This window comes from Schistocerca piceifrons, chromosome X, assembly GCF_021461385.2.
Source record: "Schistocerca piceifrons isolate TAMUIC-IGC-003096 chromosome X, iqSchPice1.1, whole genome shotgun sequence".
Classification (NCBI taxonomy): domain Eukaryota; kingdom Metazoa; phylum Arthropoda; class Insecta; order Orthoptera; family Acrididae; genus Schistocerca; species Schistocerca piceifrons.
The window spans coordinates 538,922,684-538,948,871 of NC_060149.1; the positions used below are offsets into that span (position 1 = coordinate 538,922,684).

General features: G+C 40.8%; 1 protein-coding gene across 3 annotated transcripts in view; it reads right to left on the reverse strand.

Moving 5' to 3' along the window:
- Window positions 1–26,188, reverse strand: part of LOC124722035 (crossover junction endonuclease MUS81) — a 203,342-nt gene that overhangs the window by 111,323 nt on the left and 65,831 nt on the right. For all 3 annotated transcript variants that reach the window (XM_047247225.1, XM_047247226.1, XM_047247224.1), the window contains 3 exons: window positions 23,025–23,197; window positions 10,105–10,195; window positions 3,174–3,297 (listed from right to left, as the gene is read on the reverse strand). In XM_047247225.1, coding sequence (XP_047103181.1) covers window positions 3,174–3,297; window positions 10,105–10,195; window positions 23,025–23,197 — 388 coding nt within the window. The remainder of the gene's footprint in view (window positions 1–3,173; window positions 3,298–10,104; window positions 10,196–23,024; window positions 23,198–26,188) is intronic.

The following is a 26,188-nucleotide window of genomic DNA, read 5'->3' on the forward strand; positions in this document are numbered from 1 at the left end:
GCTGCTGAACTAATATATCTGGGAGAAAGGATATATCAAAAGCATTAATCAGGACATAAACTCCACATAACTGATATGATTTACTCAGACAGCCCAGAATGAATCTTCCACTATGCAGAACTAGCTCCATTTTGAAACTCCCTGGAAGTTTAAAAATGTGTGCCAGATTGGAAGCTCTCTTACAGTAGGCAATGCTCTCACCAATGCAGCTATTCAGACATGATTTGCAGCCCATTCTCACATTTTCAATTCTGCCAGTACCCCTCTTCTACTTTCCAAACTTCATGTAAGTTCTACTTATACCTTGTGAGACTAGGACTCCAGAAAAAAGGTTATCTTGGAGAAAATGGCTTTGTCATAGCCTAGGGCACTCACACCTAGCTCTCATTGCACATGTGAGCAGATGCAGACAGTGTAGGCTATCCACCAGACGGCTGTGCTCCACACTTCCTGTGCACACGATGTGAGCTGATCACCCACTCCTGCTCAAAGAGCATAGGCAGTGGAGTCCTATCATGTACACTATGGCCAGGCTGCGAGACCACCTGCCTGTTTTACCTACTCTGCCCTCCTGTGCCTATGCCCGCATGGCTGCCCAGTGGTCACGCAAGATGGAACAATATAGTCTAGGTGTTTTTCAGAATTAGGAATTTTTTTTTATTATATACAGATGAAAGCCACACTTAAATACTACTTTTCTACATAGTTGCCATTTAAATTAAGGCACTTATCATAGCGATGGACGAGCTTGGAAAATACTTCGTCGTAAAATTCGGCTGCCTGTGCCTTCAACCACGTGGTTACCTCTTCTTGAAGCTGTGCGTCGTCATCAAAACGCTGCATAGCCAACCACTTCTTCATTACTGGGAATAAGTGGAAGTCGTTCGGTGCCAGGTCGGGACTGTACGGCGGATGAGCAAACAACTCCCACTTAAAAGATTCGAGAACTTCACGAATGGCATTTGCCGTGTGGGCCCGGGCGTTGTCGTGAATCAGCAAGATCTTTGAGCCCAACTTTCCCCTGCACTTGTTTTGTATTGCTCTTCTGAGCTTGTGCAGAGTTTGGCAATACCTTTGAGAGTTTATTGTAGTGCCTCTTTCCAGGAAATCCACAAAAATCACACCTTTTCTGTCCCAAAAAACAGTCACCATCACCTTCCTTGCCGATATTGTCTGCATGCATTTCTTGGGTTTTTGGGGGGAATTTGTGTGCCCCCATTGCATTGACTGCAATTTTGTCTCGCAGTTCACATGCTTAACCCATGTTTCGTCACCACTAACGATGCGATCGTGGTGGTGGTGGTGGTTAGTGGTTAACGTCCCGTCGACAACGAGGTCATGAGAGACGGAGCGCAAGCTCGGGTTAGGGAAGGATTGGGAAGGAAATCGGCCGTGCCCTTTCAAAGGAACCATCCCGGCATTTGCCTGAAACGATTTAGGGAAATCACGGAAAACCTAAATCAGGATGGCTGGAGACGGGATTGAACCGTCGTCCTCCCGAATGCGAGTCCAGTGTGCTAACCACTGCGCCGCCTCGCTCGGTGATGCGATCGAGTAATGAGTCGCCATCTTTCTCGTAAACGTCCAAAAACGTTAATGCTGCAGCCATTCGCTGATTTTTGTGAATCTCTGTCAAGATTTTTGATATCCATTTTGCACAAAACCTGTGGTAACCAAGCTTTTCGGTAATGATTTCGTGCAACAAACTTTGTGAAATTCGTGGAAAACTCATAGAGAGTTCCGTTATTGTGAAATTACGGTTTTCATGGACTGCGGCATCGACTTTTTCGACAAGTTCGGCAGTCACTATGCTGGGTCTTCCACTTCGCTCTTCGTCGTGAACGTTAGTTCGGCCATTTTTTTAAATTCTATGACCCATTGATGCATTCCACCTTCAGTGATTATGTTGTCCCCAGACACTTCACAAAGCTGCCGATAGAAATCTATAGGTGTACAGTTTTTTTGCAGTCAGAAACCTTATTACAGCACGCACTTCACACTTAGCGGCATTGTCAATTAACGCTGACATTTCAAACTGTCACAGTAACTCAACGGAGTACAGCACGAACCTCTCACTAGCACGGCAGGATGCCGACTGAGCGGCGGAATGCCATGACACCAAGATGGCCGCGCTAACCCCGCCCCTAACGGACATAAACGAAAACATAATGTACTTTGTGGATAGCCCTCGTAGCTCAGTCGGTAACAGCATTGTCTGCAATAGCAAGGTTCTGGGTTCTAGTCCCCGTCAAGCAATTTCCCACCTGACACTGTCATTAAACCAAACTCTCTCTTTTTAGTTTTACTTTCTAAATATACTTTTTCAGATGTGTAGCAGTAGTCTCTGCAGAGTTGGTAATGCAAAAATGGAAGCGTGCGACAGTGGTGTAATTGAGAACACTGCTCACTGAAGCCAGAGGTTCTGGGTGACAGGTCCAGTCGAGCACAAAGTATTAGCTTTTAACAAATATATTACTTATAATACATACTCTGCAGACAGAGAAGCACATTATCTTGTACCAGCATAGAAGTGACATGCAACTGTTCATGTGCACTTTCTGCTTTCAGTTACCCGATTTTGCCACGATTCCATGACAAGGAACTTTCCATCAGACAGAACGCATATCCACTGTACCTGTGACATGCGCAATGCTTCAGCTATCACACCAGATTATATTTGTTCCTATTCCTGCTTTTGTGACAATGTGAGCTTTAAGTCTGATGAGTATGGCGAGCCAACTGACACACCAAGTGGGTTCGCACAAAATATGCAACAAACCAAATGAAGACGTAAGTAGTAAATGCAGCTTTTCGTGTTCACTCCCAATATGCATAAAAATCAAACTATATGGATGTATAGAAAAATGAAGTAATAGTTCTCACTGCACATTTATTCTCAAATTACATGACTGTGACATTAAACTACACTACTGCATTCCATACTACAGAATTTTAAACAAAAGAAGATTATCTACTATCAGTTTCTTGGTGAAAAGAAAATACTAAGCAAGATCAAACAAACGATGAGCAGTAGCTGCCAATAGTCTCAGAAGACGGAACATGTCACATGACTCAGTATGCTAAAAGTGTCACAGAATTTTTTTTTTGCCAAAGTGTTCCAGGCAGAAAGAAAATATTTTATAGATTGCACCTGAAATACTAACTACGCTTACCTTTTAATTTCCACGTCATAATTCACTACTTCTCTATGTATCAAACTCCTTACATTTGATAGATGGGTACATGCAGATGTGCTTGTTATTTGTACCATATTTGTTTCAATGTTTTCAAAAGAACCTGTAAAAGATGTTTTTATAAGTGACCAAATATTACAGCAGGGATCAAAGTTATATCTGTGATTCTTGAGTTTCTCCTGACGTATTTGATAATCAAAATATCTACGGGTGTACTGCCGGTCTACAGTGTCCAACGGGCACAATATTTCGGCGATCATACATGTCGCCATCATCAGGTGAAGTCAAAGACTGAGCTCCTGTGAACGTGCCGGCATGGAGATCCGTACGCTATGGCTGCTCAGAGGGAACTGGGTTCGGTCGGGCGGCGGCCGATTTTAATGTTGGGTTAATCAAGAGTAAATTCAGCAAACGTATAGTTGTGACGACCACGGTGGACAGAGACATCACTCCGACGTCATCTCAGACGCCATCGCAATCTGTTCCACCGCGCGACCGTGGCGCAGGGCGCGGACAGCGGAGAGAGCACGCCGCGGGCGGAGGGTATTTAAATCTGCCGCCGCTGTGACCGAAGCCAGTTCCCTCTGAGCAGCCATAGCGTACAGATCTCCGTACCGGCACGTTCACAGGAGCTCAGTCCGTCAGTTCACCTGATGATGGCGACATGTTTGATTGCCGAAATATTGTGCCCGTTGGACACTGTAGACCGGCAGTACACCCGTGAATATTTTGATTAAAGTTATATCTAGTTATAATGTAAGAAAATTTTCCAGTACTCAGAATGAGGAGCCACTGTGGAACTTAAAGGTGAGAAGAGTGACAAAATACTTGAAAAAGGTAATAAAATATATGAAATGTGTGATTAAAAGGTGACAAATAGATAATGCACAAACAAATTGTTTTCATTTTTGACAATTCCCTAGCAAAAAGGCCAGTTAAGACCACAATAAATGAGTCTATTATGATCATAGATGGGGTAGTGCCCTTTTTTCCTTCATACAAATTGATTAATATTTCCCAGGGTATTGGTAATTTGATATTAGTAATCTTAAGTCACAAACAAAATCTATATCACATTTTTACAACTAATGGCAGTCTACACTTCAATGCCGGAAAAAGATCAACAAAATATTTTTAATTGCCGTTTCTTAGGAATCTTAGTAAAAAATGAAGCAAGCATACTAGATTTGCTTTTCTCAAGATTTGTTGCATGGATTTATGCACCCTCAATCATACCCTGGGCCAGTTTTGATGCCTTTAAATTCTTATTAGGGTGCTTTCTGCACTTTAGCTTAAGTTTGAGCTTGGGAGAAGTTCTTCTCCTGCCTCTTACACAGCAACTGTCTCATAGTCACTTTATTTTTCTTTGTTATTCATCTTTTTAATCTTCTGTTCAATATGCTTTTGGTTACGTTCCTCTTTTCGCTTTTCTTCTAATTCACATTTCCTTTTCCTTTCGCATTCTTCCTTATAAGCAGTATAGTTTGCATGTGACTGTTGTCCATACCTAATGAGCTGTGACTCAACTGATACAGAAAGAAAATGGCAGTATTGTAGCAAAGAATGCCTCACAGCCAGAGCCAGTCTAAGGTCCAAGTGACACAAGCTGCCATTTGAGCAACCAAGCTGAGAGGGGCACTAGTGGTGCCTAAGTGCAACATTTTTTTTCCCCCAGTGCCTATCACAATTAGTAGTGAGAACCAATTAAGTTGGATGTGTATGAGAGAAAAGAGAAAAGGAAGGGTAAAGAGGAAGAGGAAGAGGAAGAGGAGGAGGAGGAGGAGGAGGAGGAGGAGGGGGGGGGGGGGGGGATGATGCCACAGCGTAAGTTGCTCGTGTGGAAAAATGTTCTTGAACTCGCCCTACTCACCGTCAAAACATTGTTTAAAAATCTTTCGGTCACTGCTGCCTTCTCTTCTCCTAAAGTATGCTTTGAAATGGAATATCTTCTCTCTTTGCCCACATTTTCATTGGACAATGTAAAAGAAGCCTTCAAAAGTTTGGAAACATTCGGATACTTTAACTCTGTGGATGATGAGTCTCTTTTTTTTTAGATGTGCTGCTGCTAATAATTGTCAATACCTTTGATATTCAAAGCTGGGTCATCCTTTTTGAACTGTTGAACCTTCTGCTCATGTAATAAGTAATCCTGCCAGATATCGAACGGCATCATTTTTGCAACCTTTAATGAGTCAATACAGCTTCTGCTTCTTTCTTTCATGTCTAAAAACCTAAAAATTATGAGAGGTGCACTTGTGAGCATGTCTTTTTAATCACATGTTTGCAAGCTGCGATGTAATGTTTCTGCATGTTATTTAGAAACCACAACTTGTCACATTCTCCCATTTTACTAAGTTCTTCAGTCACTTGACTGCTAACAACTAGTTGTTCAAGAGGAAGCATGTTATCCAACGTAAAGAGTTCTTTATGAAGAAATTCAGAAATACTCTCAATTTTTCACGAAGCATAAATCTTCAAAACCCAAGTCAAAACAGCTGGCAGTATGTTTTCTATTTCTGTATGCAAGTTGTGACTCAAAGATGTTTAGTTTTGAAAATGCTGTGTGAACTTATTGAATAGTTCTGCAGATGAAATTATAAAATGAAGTTCTTATTTCATTGGAGGTTCTTTTTAAAACAGTCACAACGGCACAGTGGCATTAGGACTGAACAGTAAAAAAGACTTTTTTAGGGACATCTGCTTCTGAAAGTAACACCAATACCTACACAGTGTTCAAAAATACTGCTGGCTGAAGGTCCTAAAGAGCCGCCTAGTGGTTGAATGCCTCAAAAACTTGTTATGTGAAATGTTAAACTTCGACAGAATTCCTTCAAATTCTTCACAGCAAACAGATCAACCATCAAAATAATGGCGAATACTGGCCAGAAATTTGGATGCTTCTTCATCTAAGCGCTCCAAAGCCTTTACATGGGCATTATTCATTGTATTAATGTTTCAAGTTCTGATGTTCAGAAGTTGTATGCCTTGTGTCTCCTGGACATCACTACCTAAAAGACTAAACACTTTTTTTACTGACATTAGGTCCACCTGATCCCAGCATAAGGCATTTATTTAGGGACAAGTTGGTAACGTCTTACCATCTACTTTGCCAATAAAGAAAGTTCTTAGATGATGCATTGTTATGCAACACTTATTCTCTGACCAAAATACAATGGTTCTTTTCAATTCTGTTTTATCTTTAACACTGGTCATTTGATCAAAACTCAATGTGTATTATGATGAACATGCTGCTTCTAATATATGTTCCTGGAAATACAGCGCCAGATCATCAGTTACAGGGTATCTCATTTTCTTAGACAAAAACTGGAAAATGTTTAGGAACACTATCAGGGAATATCTTAGAAACATTACAAATATCATTGGACAAATCCACAGAAATTACTCATTTCACTGTCCTAATCAATTCAGCAATGGTGTAACTATCCTCGGGACTTTACATCCGTATTGTTAGCACATGTAACGAACTTTAAAGTTGTGTTTGATCCCAGTGTCCTAAATGTAACTGATGTGGTCCACACTTAATTTCAAAGTTACAGTTATGCTTTGTTGAAAGTAAGTGATTAAACATAGTCTGAAAACCTTTTGTCTCAAAATTAAGAGAGCAAGAACACAATGCAAAACAGTTCACGTCCACTAACTTCCCTCCTTACAAAGACTTTACTTTTCAAACTGCCTGTCTTTACAAGCCAGTCGCTACAGAATTTGTATTTTCTCATCTTAAAAAGCTTATTTTCACAATTGATAATAGTATCACAGCAGTAGTTTTGCTATTACGGCAAAATTAGAATCTGGAACAAAAATAGAACCAGTTGTAAGTTGTAATAGAGGAATATTTGACACTAATAGCAGATGTGCAAACTATAACAAATTGCTAAAAAATAAAAAAGAAGCCCCTCTGGTTAGATTTTATCAACTTGGAGCATTCCAAAAAGCTAAATGAACGAACAGCGATGCACAAACTTAGAAAAAAAAGTAAATAACTTTTCTTGCTATTGGAGCAAAAGCTGATTGAAGAAGGTGAGAAAAATTTTAAAAAGTGACAAAGATGACTCACTCCTCACCCTGAGTACTGTAGTCTTTATGCACTGTCTTTTTATCTACACATCAACAATAACGAACATGCTACAAGCTTGAAAACACAGAAGCCCTTGCAAAAATTTGTTGCTGTCACCATACATGATGCAACATGAAAAATTTTATATAAAAATGTAGCTTTCACTGGTATGCTTTTTACCTATGAGTAAATAAATAGAGTGAAAAGAAAGAAATATGGTAGGTGATGTAGGCTAAGGTAACTAAATCTAAGGTGAACACAGAAGCATAAGGTGTTGCAAAACTCAGGATAAAAAACAACAGACAATACTTAAATGTCTGGAAGTTCATCACTCTATTGAAGACTCCTTAATTTGCAGGTCAAATTTAATGACAGCTTCAGCTGCAGACGGATAGGAGAAGAAATGGCAACAGGATTGAAATGAAATTTAAATTATATTAAAAAGCATGATTTATGCGAAGGAATGAGGTGAATGAGAGATGAAATGTACAGCAACAACATGAAAACAATGGTGATGAAAAAGCATGTGTAACAGAAAGATTGTGAGGAAGTAGCACCAAAAGCAGACATTGAAAAATGAGAGAAGGCCAAGGCAGGTTGACTAATATCTGAACAAATCAGTTGACTGGTTGGAGTATAGCATGCTCAGAAGATCCTAGACATCATCTTGAAATGCCAGAGGTTACAGTGTTTGAACATGTATATTACCAAATCAAGACACTTTTTCTCAGCTATAGTCTACATTTAAGTTAAATAATCTGATACTACAACAGTGTACAGCCAGCTGCAAGGCAAACTAGATAACTTATTACAATTCATTTCTTTGTGCACTTTCTTTACACATTTAATTGTATGGACCACTCAATAATGTTGCATAAGTTGGAATATTATGAGATAAGGGGAAAAGCTCAACAATGTTTTACTTCATATCCAGAAAGTATGAAACAGAAGATTGTCCTCCAGTGATGTAAAATGAGAGGGGTGGGGGGAGGTATATTAAAAAAAAAATACTATCAACTGAGAGGGAACTAGTTAGTTCCATGGATCACTTTGCACTTGCACAATAAATCTTACTGATGTGGGTTGAGTCATTTTACATTCACACCACAAATTATTTTGTGAATACGACTACGCACTGAACATTTACTCACTCTCTGTTCATCACATATTTACTGCAGTGTTTCCTTAATTCAACATGTGGTTTTTACTGACTGAAATTACTTACTGTGAATCAGGGAGAAAGAATTAAAGTCCAGAAAAACAGTAAGCTCTCATCTTTCCATAGCTTTTCATATGAAATATGTGCCTCACAAAATTTCAGACTCAAATAATCAGTCAACAGCTTGGTTTTCATCAGTGGATCATTAAGATTTTCTCAGTATCTAAAACGCAGCATATAAAGAATAAGCTGATATTCATATTGTGGCAATACCAATATACATGCAAACATGTCAATTGACCAAGTCCCTACACCTTTTAACATGAATTTCATTTCATGACTATAATGACACTAAGAAAACAGTAGGCTTTTCTTTGAGTAAGTTCTTTCAATTTCTTTAAATAATGTGAAATGTTTTATTTGAAAATACATAAAACTGCAACCAGTCACTTTTTTGGATAGTTATTTATCATCCCATGAACTGGTTTTCAAACCTTTTTCAGGTTCATATAGTTTTCCAGAAGATACACATCTATTTCTAGCATAATGCTGTGTGTTGGCTTGCGACAGTATGGGTGGCTTATATCTGTTAGTGTCCATCTGTCTGCTTCCAATGTGATGGTCAGCTGGTACGTCACTACACACTTTTACACAATATGTATGCATTTACACTGTGACAGTGAAACTTTGCAGCATCCAGCATGTGCTATACAACTGTTGCTTGTTACAATGGTTATGTTCAGCAACTTTGAGACCATTTGCAGCCATTCATGGACATAATGTTCTCAAACAATGATGAAATTTTTATGGATGATAATGCACCATGTCACCGGGTCTCAGTTGTTCGCAATTGGCTGAAGAACATTCTGGACAATTGAAGCGAAATTTTGACCACCCATATCACCCAATATGAATCCCATCAAACATTTATGGAACATAATCAAGAGGTCAGTTTGTGCACAAAATCCTACACCAGCCACATGTTCACCATTTATGGATGGCTATAAAGGGAGCATGGCTCAGTATTTACGCAATGGACTTCCAATGACCTCTTGAGCCAATGCCACGTCAAGTTAATGCACTACGCCAGGCAAAACATGGTCCGTCACGATACTAGGAGATATGTCATGACTTTTGTCCCTCAGTGTGTATCAGTGAATGTTAGCATTGTTTCCGTGCTTAGAACAATTGCTGACAGCTAACTTAATAAGGGAGTAAACAAACTGTGAGGCTGTTGTGGTCAGTATGTCAGACTGTTTAAAGCACTGTTAACATGAGGTTCTAGAGTGGCCACCACACATTATCCCCATTACACACTTTTGTGATCCTAGAAGAGACGTTAGTGAATGAAAATAGGAAAAGTAAGTTTCCTTTTTTACATTTTTATCTCTTAAACCTTATATTATCGATAACGCAAAAATTACAGACCTTAGAAGTTTAATAAGATCTGTAACATGTGACTTCGAGCTCTGGTTCTTATCAATATTAATACCTAAGAATTTAGAATATTACGTCTCATTTATTGATTTATCCTTGTGTGTTATTTCTAATGGTGTGCTCAGGCCTCGTGCAGTACTGACTTGAAAGTATCGTGTTTTACCTAAATTCAGAGACAGTCCATTAGCAGAGAACAAGCTATTGATTACCAAGAAAATATCATTTACACTTTCATATACCTGAAGATATTTGTTCACAGTTTGGAAGCTGGTTGTCTGTTACATTATCTTCCGAGTCATCAGGTGAGAGCTCATGAACTGGACGGTTAAGCTGAAAACAAACATTAGAAACAAGTATTAGATAGGTCTGTGACAGAAAAATATAAATATGAAAGTGAAAAAGGAAGAGAGAAAAATACTGGATGAGAATTTTTGGAAGTTGCAACTTGGACACACACTGTCAAACAACCACTGTACCTGATGACCAGTACACATTAACAGCTTCTCACGTATTATTTCTCCTTGTGCTGTTACCTCCCTTTTCCATTTTTGAATGTATTTATGTTTCCTCTGATTCCATTCACATTGGACAGAAATTAAATAAGGGACAAAATAAAAAGAATAAAAAGAGCTGTACGCAGCATTCTTAGTTCGAAGAGCAGTGGACCTGCAGCCCAATATAAAATGGAAGTTGACAGCTACATGCTTGTACCTTCTTCACTGGCAGAACAAAAAGGATCTCGGTGGTACAGTTCTTACATAAACCAAGTTATCAAAGAAAATTTTTCTCGCCACAGTTTGTAATAAGAGAGCACATTATTATTGTATCTCAGATGACATGCAGTCCTTCACCCTTCATCAAAATGCTTTTAATTTTGTCAAAGACTACTTTCACCATTGCAAGAAAGGTTTTTGTGCCCCATCCAAGGGAGATAAACAATTGCCAGGCAATCTACCAACACACTGACAAAAATATTGAAGTAATTACGTCTCTCACTTCACACATAAGAAGTCTGATCAAAAAAATAACCAAACTTTTGGTTTTGTTCCATGTTAATGAAGTGCCTTATGGCTTGGCAGCACTGTATCTGTTACAAATTCTGATATAACCCCACTGTTGGTATCTCATTTAGTTTCCGAACTACAGTAATTTGAATGCAAGATAATACAGTGTTCACCACTTTTTGCAATTTTTTGATTTGTAAGAGCAATAATGAAACTTCAAAATTTTGTTCTAATATAGAAAAACTATTTCTGGAAAAGTGTGAACTTTTGAGCAAACTCACAGAGATGATGTTCTAGGCTGAACAGTGTGATTCTCTTAGTTGAAAAATGGGGTTCATAATTTAAAGATAATACTCAGTCGGCAAGACCTAGTAATTCAATCGACAGAGCTCATATTCAGAAAGTGAAGAATCTGGTGCACATCACCCATAATCTCACCATCAGAAACATATTGAAGAGGTAAGAATATTAACTGATTTGTGTCACAGGATTACAACAGAAAAATTGCACATATACTAAATTATAGTGAAGCTTACTCCTCACTCAATGATTAAGAGCAGAATGAAGATAAGCCATGTTTCCAAAGAATGTCCAAACAAGTTCATGCCAACAAAAAATTCATGTAAGAGCTTGTTGAAGGAAAAAAGTGTTGGGTTTATGATTATGACACTAAAATCCAAGTCCAGTCATGACAGTGGGCTCACAGCTTTTTTCCACATGAGTGGAACTGTAAAAAAGCTGCTTGATAAAATTCACAAAAATATGCTACTGTTGTGGTACGACAAATCTCAGTTCCTTCATCATGCCAACATCCCTGTACGCTCAGCCCTAGAAACTCTCAAGTGTTGTACAAAAAAAGAAAGAGATGACTGTCCTCCCTTAGCCACCATACTCGCCAGGTCTCACACTGTTACTTTTGCTTGTTTCTGTAAGTAAGTAAGTAGGAAGAATTTGTCATGGGCACTAAATGCCATTCCAAAAGAAGCTGGCCCATATTTCATGGCAAAGGGGATCACTAGGACAAGTCTGTTGTTGTCACCTGAGCTTCAGGCAGGCCTTTGCAACCAGCCACCTGCGTAATTCTGCACCAGAGCACTCCGATAGAGCTGGTGCAGTACCTTACAATGCAGCATTGTATCAACAGTGACTGACAGTGTTGTTACATGGTGTAGCATAACATGGCATTTCCACAGCCAAATATGCAATGGAAGCTTACCAGTCTAAACAAACACGTCTGACGTGAGTATAAATGTTCCCAGCTCACGTGGTAGCATCATTCCTTCAGACACACACTCTGTGTCGCTCATCGGCCAAATCTACAACTAAGCTACTCCAGCTTCATCGAGCAGCGTCACCAGCATGATAAAGTCGATCTACGAGCCACAAGCTACACCTGATGGTTCTGAACTTTGAAGTGGATTTGAAAAGGTAAGGCCACCCATTGGGTACCATAGCCCCGCCAGCCAGTCTCTGAGAACCCTGAGTTTGAAATTGAGACGTGCATTCTTCCAGCTAATGGCACAGAGAGCCAGTGGTACTTGATTGCTTCCTGACTTGGCCTTGCAAATCACCTTGTCAGCCTCGTGTTGTATCAGCAAGGTCGCTGCCTGCCACCAGATGCTGGTGTCTCAGCATATCACTGGGGATGACACTGGCCTCAAGCCATGAGCTTCACCTGGGCTACTGTATGGAAAGCATCAAATAGTAAAGAATGTTCCTGTTGAGTAAGCATTTCTACTCCATCCATATCGTAGCACTGGAGAACCCATACCACAGCTTTCTCCACATGCAACTCTACAATGGGTAGCAGCCTGCCCGTAACTCTGGTGTGAGGAGAGAGAGTAGTTACGAATGACATCACAGAGCAATGATCTAAGGCGTAACCTCAATGTGGTGGGTGGAAATGAGCTTTTTTTGAGCTGGTAGGTTTGAGCATGTAATGTATTAACCACTCAACCACTGGTAAATAGAAGCATAGACAAAGATGTGTAGTGGCAGAATTTTACTTATATGGTGGATCAAAGCATAAGTTTTTATTGGACATGGGTTTGCAAGTGTCTGTGGTAACTTTGGACCTCATGTGGAACAGGCAGTTGAGCCCACCATGATGCAGAGTAAGTTGAATAAATGCAAATGATGTGCATTCATTGGGTTCAGTAGTGTTGAGTGTTTGGGTTGTGGCAAAAAGTTCCTGGATTTGTATGGAAATCCTGTCTCAAATAGGCAATGTTTACTGTGCAATCTTAGTGTCAAATTTCTTGTTTATCATCATGCTGGAATTTACCTTGATCAGTGCATGATAGGCTCCAGCTCTCAGCTGATACGTGTCTACGGAGCGACAAGTTAAGAGTTTATCTTTTTCTGTGTTTGCCACGTAGTATACTTATTAAATTTTATGCATGTTTCTCTGTTTAGGAGGTTAATCTCGTGTTTCTGTAAGTGTAAATTCATTCAGACTGTCGTGCAATAGTTGCTCACTGAACAGCCAGCTACATAGTTTATTAATGCGTCCGTATCCACTGATGATGCTTCAGGAGGGTAGCTAGTAGCATATCTAGGATTGTCTGCTTTTATTGTTCATTTCTTTAGTTAGTCTGCTACGATGCCTAGGATGTGTGCATGCTGTGTGGAAATGCAGAAGGAGCTGGCCGCAGTATGTGAACAGCTGACTGTGCTCTTGGCTACAGTCAGTCACCTTCATGCTACCACCTGGAAGTGTAACGGTGGCGGAGAATCTGGCGCATCACATGGGACACCACAGGTGTCACTTGTTTTGCCCACAGGATCTGCTTCTGAGGCACCTTCTAGTGCACCCGACACAGCGGATATACCCTCACAGTAGAGTGAGTGGCGGGTGGTAATGCATTCACGTTGTTCGAGGCAGAGGGCCAATGTGGAGACTGCTCACCCGGCCTCACCCATTCACCCTGCGAGTGGACATATGGCCACTCCTTCAGCAGGATCCAAGCAGGTACACGGGGGAGAATTGTTTGCTAGTTATTGGGAGCTACAATGTTACGCGTGTTATGGAGCCCCTTAGGCAGATAGCGTCCATGGCTGGAAAGAAAGCCAATATGCTCTCGGTATGTTTGCTGGGGGGCCTCATACGCGATGTGGAGGTGACCTTGCCTGTGGCTATCAAGCGTGCAGTTGTCTGCATATTGTGGCTTATGTTCACACCAACGACAGCTGTCCCATCAGTTCTGAGGCAATCCTCAGTTTGTACAGGTGGCTGGCGGAGGTGGTGAACACTGCTGCACTCACGCACAGGGTGCATGCAGAGCTCGCAATTTGCAGCATTGTTCCCAGAGTTGATAAGGGTACTTTGGTTTGGAGCCAAGTAGAGGATCTCAACCAAGGGCTTTGTAATGGTCTTGGTTGCAGATTTCTACACCTGCATTATCGTGTGAGATTTGTAGGACTCCCCTTGATAGGTCAGGGGTGCACACACAAAAGAAGCAGCTACTTGGGTAGCAGAGTACTTGTGGAGTGCGCATGAGGGTATTTTAGGCTAGGCATTAGTTTGAGGTGCTCTGATGAACACTCGCCAGTTGATAAGCAGCAACAGAAGTCAAACGGCGTTCAGAATAAAGACACTTTGACTGTCACAATTTTATCAGTAAACTGTTGAAGTATTCGTATTCAAGTTCTCATTCTCAAATTATTCTTCGGAGTGAGAGCTGGCTGAAACCCAATATTTAGTGAGTCGTGGAATGTATATCGGAAAGACAGATTAGGGGCCATATGAGGGGGTGTGTTAATTGCAGTTGACAAAAACATTGTCAAAGTTGAGTGTGACAGTGAAGACATCTGATCACATATAACAGGTAAAGGTGAAACCAAGTTAATTGTTGTACGTTTTTACCGGCCACCTGATTCTGCTGTGACAGTTCAAGAGTCAGCCAAAGACAGTCTATGGTCAACTGCATGTAAATACCCAGATCATGCAATACTGGTTGGAGGCAATTTTAACCTGCTCAGTAAAGACTGGGATGTCTATGTATTCATTGTGGGGTACAGACAGACAATGGAAATTGTCTTGAGCAGCTAGCTCGGCAGCCCACAAGCAATGGAAATATCTTAGACCTTGTAGTTACAAATAGGCCAGACCTTATTGACAGTGTCAGTATAGAAACGGGGATTAGAGATCATGATGTCATTATAGCAACTATGATTACGAAAGTTAATAAATCAGTCAAGAAGATTAGGAGAGAGTTTCTGCTAGATACAGCAGATAAGCAATTATTAACATCTCACTTAGACAGTGAACTGGCATTACTTAGTTCCAGTAAGACGGACATAGAGGAATTGTGGGCAAAGTTCAAGCAGATTGTAAATCATGTTTTGGAGACTTATGTGCCTAGTAACTGGATAAATGGTTAGCTGTGCAGTCTAACACACTGCTTTCCGGGTGAGAAGGCATGCTGGTCCCTGGCATGAATCCACCCGGCGGGTTAGTGTCGAGGTCCGGTATGCTGGCCAGTCTGTGGATGGTTTCTAAGAAGGTTTTCCATTTGCCTCAGTGAATGTGGGCTTGTTCCCCTTATTCCGCCTCAGTTACACTATGTCGGCGGTTGCTGTGCAACCACTTTCTCCACGCACATGTACACCATAATTACTCTAGCATGCAAACATTAGGGTTACACTGGTCTGGTGTGAGACTTCCCAGGAGGGTCCACTGGGGACCGAACCGCACAATAACCCTGGGTTCAGTGTGGGCTGGCGGTGAGGTGAGTGGACTGTTGTAGCCTGTTATGGGGTTGTGAACCACTGAGGGCTACGGCAGGGACGAAGCCTCTCCATTGTTTCTAGGTCCCCAGTTCCATAAAATACAATGGAAAAGACCAAACATGGTTTAATAATGAAATTCAGTGGATGCTGAGGAAGCAGAGACTGTTGCACTCTCGTTTCAAGAGGGAATGCATAAATGATGACAAGCAAAAGTTTGTTCAGATTTGTGCATCTGTGAAAAGTCCTATGTGCGAAGTATACAACAACTAACATCGTCAAACCTTAGCAAAACACCTGGCAGAGAACCGAGAAAATTCTGGTCATACGTAAAATCACTAAGCGGATCTAAGGTTTCCATTCAGTCCCTCGTTGACCAATCTGGTGTGGCAGTTGAAGATGTCAAAACGAAAGCCAAAGTTTTAAATTTCACGTTTTAATCGTTCACACAGGACAATCATACAAACTTACCATAATTTGATCATCGGACGGACTCCCATATGGATGACATGGTAATAAGCATACCTGGCATAGAGAAACAACTGGAGGATTTGAATGCAAATAAATCACCAGGTCCGGATGGAATCCCAGTTCATTTTCAAAGAGTACTCTAGGGCTTGGTCCCTTACCTAGCTTGCATTTATCATGAATCTCTCTCCCATCACAAAGTTCCAAGCAACTGGAAAAAAGTGCAGGTGACTATTACAAAAGAAAGGTAAAAGAGCAGACCCACAAAATTACAGACCAATGTAAAAGAGCAGACCCACAAAATTACAGACCAATGTAAAAGAGCAGACCCACAAAATTACAGACCAATATCCCTAACTTCCGTTTGTTGCAGAACCCTTGAACATATTCTCTGTTCTAATATAACAAATTCTCTTGAGACTGCGAATCTTATGTGCACGAATCAGCATGGTTTTAGAAAGCAGCACTCATGGCAAACTCAGCTAGGCCTTTTCTCACGATATACTGAGAACTATGGATGAAGGGCAACACACACAATTATATTTCTAGATTTTTGGAAAGCATTTAACACAGTGCCCCCCCCTCCCCCCCCCCCCCCCCCCCCCACAAGCTGTTAATGAAGATATGAGCATACAGAATAAGTTCACAGACATGTGAGCAGCTCAAAAACTTCTTAAGTAATAGAACCCAGTATGTTGTCCTCGACAGCAAATGTTTGTCAGAGACATGGGTTTTGTCAGAGACAAGGGCAACGTCAGGAGTGCCCCAGGAAAGTGTGATAGGACCACTGTTGTTCTCTATATACATGAATGATTTGGTGGACAGGGTGGGCAGCAATCTGCAGTTGTTTGCTGCTGATACCATACTGTATGGTAAGGTGTCGAAGTTGAGTGACTGTAGGAAGATGCAAGATGAGATAAACAAAATTTCCAGTTTGTGTGGTGAATGGCAGCTAGGCCTAAATGTGGAAAAATGTAAGTTAATGCAGATGAGTAGGAAGATCAAACCTGTTATGTTCACAAACAGCATTACTACTGTCCTGCTTGACACAGTCAAGTCGTTTAAATATCTAGGAAATGCAATAAGAGGTGGAACGAGCATGTGAGAACTGTGGAAGGGAAGGCAAATGGTCGACTTCGGTTTACTGGGAGAATTTTAGTGAAGTGTGGTTCATCTGTAAAGGAGACAGCATATAGCATGCTGGTGCAAAGTATTCTTGACTACTGCTCGAGTGTTTGGGATCTGTACAAGGTCGGATTGAAGGAGGACATTGAAGCAATTCACAGGTGGGCCGCTAGATTTGTTACCAGTAGGTTCAAACAACACGTAAGTGTTATAGAGATGCTTCGGGAAGTCAAATGAGAATTCCTGGAAAGAAGGTGATGTTCTTTATGAGAAACATTATTGAATAAATTTATAGAAGCAGCATTTCAAGCTGACTGCCAAATGATTCTACTGCCGCCAACATACGTTGTACGTAAGGACCACGAAGATAAGATACGAGAAATTATGGTATATATGGAGACATACAGACAGTTGCTTTTCCCTCACTCTATTTGTGAGTGAAACAGGAAAGGAAAAGGTACCCTTCGTCGTGCACCCTACAGTGGCTTGCGGAGTATCTATGTAGATGTATACATCTTTCCACAAGGTGGAAACTGTCAACAGTTGTACACTATCACAAAGTTCATCCCTGGCACAAGGAGATCCACTTAGACTACATGCACTACCACTAAGGATCTACTTGTGCAAGGCAGAGGAAAACTACTGTGAATAGGAACTAACATGGTAGTAAACGTATTTTATGTAGTGGGACCACTGCAAGGAATGAGGAATCAGATAAATCACAGTGTTTCATATGCAAAAGTGTTGTACACTTAAAAAAGAGGTGGTGAGCAGGTAGTGCCCATTGAGATTAATTTTGGGACACTGGAAAAGAATTTTCAAAGGAATTGACAGTCGCCCACTTGGAGATCTTGCAGGAAGACAATTTGGACAGAGTAAATTTAGACCCTAAGCTTAAGCAAGCCACTGGCTTAAATGCATTATAGGAGAAGCTAGCACACTTGGAATGAGCAGAGAAGATAACAATGGCGCAGTTAGTGATGGAATATGAAGCTCTATTTAATCCTTGTGGGTCTGAACACAGGGAAAGCACATAATCACAAGTGGGAATGAAATGCCTCTGTATCATTAGCTGCACCATATACTCTATCACTTGCAAACCAGTGAAAGAAGAACTTATTAACCAACAGTTTAGAGATAGTGTACAGTTATTTATATGCCACCTAGATTTAAAAATGCACCAGCTACATTTCAGGACACGGGCAGAAACGTATGTAGACTATATGTGGTGCATTTAGATGACACAATTGTTTTTGCAAAGAACATGGAAGCACGAGTGTTATAGTCAAGGGAAGCACTTAACTGGTTGCAGACAGTACACCTAACACTCAGTTTAGAAATGTGTCACTTCATGTTGGAAGTTGTACAGTATTTACGGCAGGAAATTAGTTGCAAGGGCATCGAGACAGACTTTGGGATAGTAAAAACCATACAAGATTTTCTGGAATTGTGTATGGAAAGAGATGCAATCTTTCTTAGGTCTAGCAAATTATTAGTGGGAGATTGTACCCAAATTTTGAAAGTAGCATGGCTGCCCACTCATCTATTGAAGGAAAAAGTATAACTCCACTTTTTGGTGGAGCGCAAGGGTGCAGTCAGTCAGCTGAAGGAACTTTTAAAACTGTTCTGATATTACTTTTTCCAAATTATGAGAAGGTACTTGGGCTGTCATGCAACATAAACAATTATGCACTCAGCTGTGTGTTTAGCCAAGAAGTGGATGGGGAAGACTGTCCTGTCGCCTGCACCTTCCGACACTTGAATACAGTGAAAAATAAGAACTCTACAATAGAGAAAGAGGTGCTGAGTCTCACATACTGCAGTAAATATTTCTGATGTTACTTGTATGGGAGAAAATTGAAGGCGATAACAGACCTTCCAGCACTGAGATGGCTATCAGGATTGTAAGAGTCATCCAGCCAATTAACATGCTGGATGGTAAAAATTCAGCGAATTTGTTTTTTAGGCGATTCATTGACCTGGTAAGTCACACAGAAAAGATAATGGTTTGAATCAGAAAGTACATGTGATACAATGAGTGCTGCCTATGTGGAATGGCAGATGGCATAAGTCACAGACATGGGAAGAAACCCACAAGACATCCTTGCAACCCACTCATATTTTCAGAAAGTAAGACCTAACTAGGTGTACTCAGTGTACGACTCAACTGTAGCTACCACCACCTGGTACGACCATGGTGATTGAAATATAGCTAAACAAGACTCAATGTGTCATATCAGGATTGTCTTTTTAAGTACCAGCAACAATAACAGACTATTCAGTTCTGCACTTAATGTATCCTCCACTGTACCTACCCAATAATCCTTTCGAAATTCTGCCACTGAAGAACCTAACCTACTTGAATGCTATCATTGATCTTATCGTACAAGCTCCCTCAATAAACTTATAACAGCAATGGGTGGACATATTTGTGCAGAACAGTTGTTTCAGTAATACTGCAGTGGATACCTGCACAAATACATGATAACGGGAGTTTTGACTCACAGAACTTCCTTAAGCTCTATCATCACTTATGTGGCCTATGTCCATCGTCATTGGAGAGCCATCCGCCAACCAGATCTTCCAGTCAACTGCCTACCTAACTAATGTTTTGACCACAAAGTTTAATCCAAGGGATGGAACAATCTGGGTGTAACAGATGCCATACGCCGTGTGATGGAATGTGTAGGGAAGGAAAACAGATAATGTGTAAAGTGTGAATAGTGGTGAGAGGAAGAGTGCACTGTAGAGGCAAGGGAAAACTGTAAACATAATAGTACCACATCATTTTAGTAGTTCATAGGTTCAGGAGTAGCATGGAACCCCAGTGATATGTTGTGCCAGATGAAAAAACACTCATCAGCACAGTGGTGGGTTCTTATATTAACTTCTGGAGGAGGCCGAGTAGATACTACAACACACACAAAATATTAGATCACTTTATTATCACTTGATCAAAATGAAATACTTAACTTTGTAACAATCCATGACCACATGAATGTCATGTGTATTTATTTCTGTCATTGAACACTATCTTATTACTTGATCTTGTACAGATAATAATCTCTTCTTTCAAAGTAAAACTGACTACAAACTTTGCTACATAGTTGTGTCTAATACAACTCTCACTCTGCGGGCTGCAGTGAGTCTATGCTGTTATCTTCAGTGACATTTGCAGGGTGGGGTTAGCGGCACTCTGCTCTGACGTAAGCAAGCATGCTGCAGTGGTGGCATACGGAACTCTTGAGGATGTGTCTACACTGATTTCTCTCATTTCTTCATCATGTCTTGCAGTGACTGTGCTTACTTGTCGTTCCATCACAAAGTACCATCCTCACCTCGGAACCTTGTTCTTCGGACTACACTACATGATATGCAGGACAGACAGTGACTTAACTCTGCAGCTAGGTGTCACAATAGTGCTGGCTCAACACCCTGGACAGTGTTCTGCAATCAGTAGTTGACAATGTTGCTGAATGGCGTTGTACAACACAGAGCTTTCTCAGCCGAGCGCATGATGAGAGCCTACCACCTATCACAGCACCCCTGGCCAGAGAGAGCATAAATACTTACAGGTCAGCTGATAGCACCATTACTTGGATGTCGTAAATTTGACCAATGCAGTCTCCACCAACTAAGTGAAGCCAGTGATCTACTAGCAAGCAGGTGTGTATTTTTCAATTATTGACACAACAATAGCATAAGCAAGTTTGGATGTATTTTTACTTGTGAAATTCAACATAACAGCTTTTCGTTTTTTTGTCTTCTATTTATACACAGGGCATTGAATGGAAAGTTTGGATATGATGATTTTCTTAATGTATAAGGTATTTCTGATAAACCTTTAACGATGCTGTATAAATCATGGGCTTCAAGCATAACCTTATTGAGCACTATTATGTGCTCTATAATACCACATTAATATCATTTGCAGATTTACAAAGAGCCTTTGGCAATGTTGATTAAAAAACACTCTTTGGAATTATGAAATTATCAGAGGTAAAATGTAGGAAGCGAAAGGCTTTCTGTAACTTCTGTAGAAACCAGACTCTAGTTATAAGAGTTGAACAATTTGAAAGGGAAGCAGTAATTGCGTAGGTAGTGAGACACCGTTGTAGCCTACACCCCCATGTTCTTAAATCTGTACATAGAGAAAGCAGTAAAGGGAACTATGCAGAAATTTTTGTAGGGAATTAGATTTGAGGGGGATAAAATAAAAATTCAGAGGTTTATCTGTGACTTAATCCCGTCAGGCTTAGCAAAGGACTTGGAAGAGTAGATGAACACAATCATTGCTCTTTTAAAAATAGGTTATAGGATGAATATCAACCAAGGCAAAAGCTGAGGAAATTAGATAAGGAAATGACACATTAAAATTAGTGGGTGGGTTTTAATATTTGGCAGCAAAATAGTTGACGATAGAAGAAAGGAAGATGATATAAAATGCAGACTGGTAATAGAAAGAAAAGTATTTCTAACAAAGATAAATTTGTTAACATTAAACATGAATTAAAGTTTTAAAGTCTTTTCTGAAGGTATCTGCCTGGAATGTATCAATATATGGAAGTTAAATATGGGCAATACACAATAGTAGCTAGATGAGAACAGAAGCTTTTAAAATGTGGTGCTACAGAAAATTTTAAATATTAGACACGTGGCTCGAAGAGAGTGCATCGAACTGTAAAGAAAAGAGCTGTATGGCACAAATTTACTAAAGAAAGAGATAGGTTAACAGGACACAACCCAAGGCATTAAGGGACAGTTAATTCGGTAATGGAGAGAGAGTGGGGGTGGGTGAGGGTGGACCACTGGGGGGGGGGGGGGGAGGGGGGGGAGGAGGAGGACGAGCAGGAGGAGGAGGAGGAGGAGGAGGAGGAGGAGGAAGCGGTAGCATTGCATTAGGAAAACTATGTTTGACTACAGTAAGAAGGGTCAAGTAGATGTAGGTTGCAGTGGTTATGCAGAAATGAAGACATTTGCAGAGGATAGAATAAGGTGGGGAGTTGCACAACTCACATTTTCAAACTGAATAGCAGAAATCAACAATCAGAACATGTTTTCCTGCATTCCTTTGTGGTGGGAGTGTTTCAATATGTTTTCACAGCATTCTCCAAATGGTATCATTAAAACAAGATAGGTATTTGCTTTTTTTTTTATCTTAATTGCTACAGTTTTCTGATACATTAAGCACTTATCTTCCTTCCTTACTGTGTGTCCTTATTGCCTGCCTCTCTCTCTCTCTCTCTCTCTCTCTCTCTCTCTCTCTCTCTCTCTCTCTCTGTGTGTGTGTGTGTGTGTGTGTGTGTGTGTGTGTGTGTGTGTGTGTGTTTTTTGGGGGGGGGGGGGGGGAGGCATTGAAATTTTACCACTCGATAAAAAAGAAATTAAAGTCACCACCAGGTTACCTTACAATAACTCTAGCCTATTCTCTTGTTGCTTCGCTGTCTTTGCCTACACACTTGTCACAATAGTTCATATCACCTTGGGTTGGGATGGGAGTTTTCTGACACGTTCATATCACTTCCTGTATAGGATGAGATGGTTTTATAACAGGCATGAAGATGCTTGGCATTAAGCAACAATGGTAAACAAATACAAATAAAGAGCAGACAACTACAGCTTGTACAATGCTACACATGTGAAGAACATAAATCTTTTACAGGTAGCTTTGTTTTTCCTTTATTGGTATGAGACCCTGAGAAACTGATCATGTTAATCAAAAGGATTTAGGCTTTCAAGAATGGCAGAAACATGTAGCATACTGTTCATATATAGTATTATCTAATACTAAAATTTACTTTAATTATTACTTTGCTCACACTAGTTATACTCACTCCATTTTCTGGTGATTTACCACTTCTGGAAGTAGTTCTATTTTTAGCTGATTTAAGAAGCTTTGTCTTCTGTTCAGTTTGCCCAGCTGACTTTGACTTTCTTCTTACTTGACTTTTGGACTTTGATGCGCATGGACCAATACTCACATCCTGAGTGAGAAAATCAGGAGATTCTGAAAAATCGAAAAGAATTAGTTTTACAAGACAAGGATGAAAATTAAAATGTCTGACACATGTGAATATACTTTCAAGATTCTTTCTGCATACACAAAAATTTAACAATTGAGAATTTCAAAATTAAAACCAGAAAAAGTAAGTAATTTGCCAGTCACAATTTTCAAAGATGTAGCCATTTCATATCCAAATACAATACGCAATTAATTGTGGAGTACGGAAAGTTCTGGTTGAGGAAATATATAATGTAACACTAGCTTTAGTAACAGAATGTCATGACGTTTGACACTAGAAACACATTCAAAGAAGATATTTCAGGTTTTATAGAAAGGGAGAGTAGTGTGGTATCATGCACTATTGATACCATGCCGTGTATTCCATGTTGAGACAGTGCCAGTAGTCCATGTGACTGCACTGCCAATCTATCACCAGTTCCATGACACACCCTCCTCTGCTTGCATGGCCAGTGACACCACGGAGCCAATTTAAAGGAGGCTGCACCGCTATAGGCTAGTCTCTATCTGTTGGTCGATTTCTGCATGTGTACTCAAAGTGTTATCAGTTAGCCTCTGTTGTTGTTGTTGTTGTTGTTGTTGATGTTGTTGTTGTCATTGTTGCTGTTGTTTATGACGAACCTATCTACCTCAAGAACATGCACTGGATTGTATTGTGGACTTCTTGTTACTCAAGTTAAGTAAAATGAGTTACTTATACACTAAGTGTGCATCTCATTATTTTTGCTCTCTGTCTTAGAACCTACCAACTCTTTGGCATCCACTACTGTACCAGCCAAACAAACAGGAACAAGAGCGACCTTGATAACATGTAACTACAGTAATACACAGTATTATGGTAGATTTGTCCCACAAAAATGAGGGATGGTAATCCAGAATGAATTTTCACTCTGGAATAGAACATATGCCAATTTGAAACTTACTTGCAGATTAAAACTGCATGCAACACCAGGACTCTAACCTGAGACCTTTGCCTGGAAACAATGCCCTAGGCTGTGGCCAAGCCACTTCTCTGCAATACACTTTCTTCCAGGAGTGCTTGTCTCACAAAGTATGCAGAAGACCTTCTGTTAAGTCTGGAAGGTAGAAGAGAGGTATTGATGGAAGAAAGGCTGTGTGGGCACATCATGAGTTGTATTTCGACAGCTCAGTCAGAAGAGAACTTGCCTACGAAAGGAATAGGTCCCATATTTGAGCCCTGGTCCAGTACGCAGTTTTAATCAGTCAGGAGGTTCCAGGAATGATAATTTTTGTACATTTATTTCTGCGTGTTCAGTAATAAACCGTAATTAGCCTTCAACTTCACAGATCATCTATGGCATACACTTTTAGCAAGATATACTGACAGAAAGTCCAGGATATGGAAATAGATCACAGCTAATCATATAGAAGAGGTTCTGAGGGGCAGACAGGCAGACACACAGGGGGGGAAATGCATGCATAAACCAACGATCTTAATCCCAGGGGCTGCTGCTCCACTACAATTTGGTCTACTGTAGGTCACTTTAATGAAATACAACACAGGGTATTGCAGGAAAGATAGTATAGATGCTCATGTGCAAAACCACAAATAAATACAGATGTGACTCTGACCTCCATGTATTTTCTTTTTAATGGAGAATATTATGAACAAACAGAAGGCATCACAATGGGGAGCCCACTCTCACCTGTGGTCGCAAATTTCTATATGGTGTACTTCACGGAGGAAACTTTGGTGTCATCCAAATGGAAACCTACTTGTTTTCTTCATTATGTGGATCAAACGTTAGTGATCTGGTCCCATGAAAGGGACAGGCTCCTAGACTTCCTTACACACCTGAACTACACACATCCTAACATCAAATTCACTATGGAGACCAGAAGGAAGATTACCACTCCTGGATGTCATGGTCAAAAGAAGAGTGGATGGCACCATGGGCCATGAGGTGTACAGGAAGAAAACACACACTGACCTGTATTTGCATGTGGATAGCTGCCACCACCCTTCGCAGAGGAATGAGGTGCTAAATACACTAGTGCACAGGGTGCACACCATCTCTGACACAGAGTGTCTGCCCCATGAGCTGGAACATCTTAAAACTGTATTCCGGAAAAACAGGTACTTGGAATGGCAGATCAGACGCGCTCTCTGCCCCACCTTTACAGTACAGCGTGTGGAGACGGAAGAAGTCACGGAGGAAGAGAGAGCCGCTGCCTATATACTGTATACTGGTGCGCTATCGGGGAAAATAGGATGAATATTGAGGAAACATCGAGTAGGAACTGTCTTTTACCCACCCAATAAAACATGAGCATTTGCAGAAGACTGGCATATACCAGATCCCGTGTCAGTGTGGGAAGACTTATATTAGACAGACAGTGCACACCAACAAAGATAGTTGACGAGAACATCAGAGGCACACTCGACTTAGGTATCACAACACAAGTTGGCGGTTGCAGAGCACTGTTCGTCCAAAAATCACGAAATGGACTACCAACATACCAGGGTGTTGGCACAGATATCTAAATACTGGACAGTGTCGTTAGAGAGGCTATCGAAATTTGTACCAGGGACAGACTCATCAACCGAGATTGCGGCTATAACCTCAGCAAGGCATGGGAACCAGCATTGAGCCTAATTAAATAGACACTCGGCAAAGAAAATGAACGGGAGACCACGGCGGATGAGGCAATTACACTGACGCCACCACAGACGCCAACACCAGTGTCTCAGCGACTGCCTACCCGCAGCCGCGGACCGCGGAGAGAACGTCTCGCACGGGGACGGGATTTAAGACGGCCGCCCGCCCTCAGGAGCTCAATTTGCCAGCAGACCTGATGATGGTGACATGTCTGATCACCAAAATATTGTGCCCTTTGGACACTATGGACCGGCAGTACAACCATGGAGTCTTTGAGCATGATAATTTTCTTTTCAAAGTGTAAGCAGTCAATATATAACAATTTTTATGTGACAATGACAAGCAATTTGTTGCA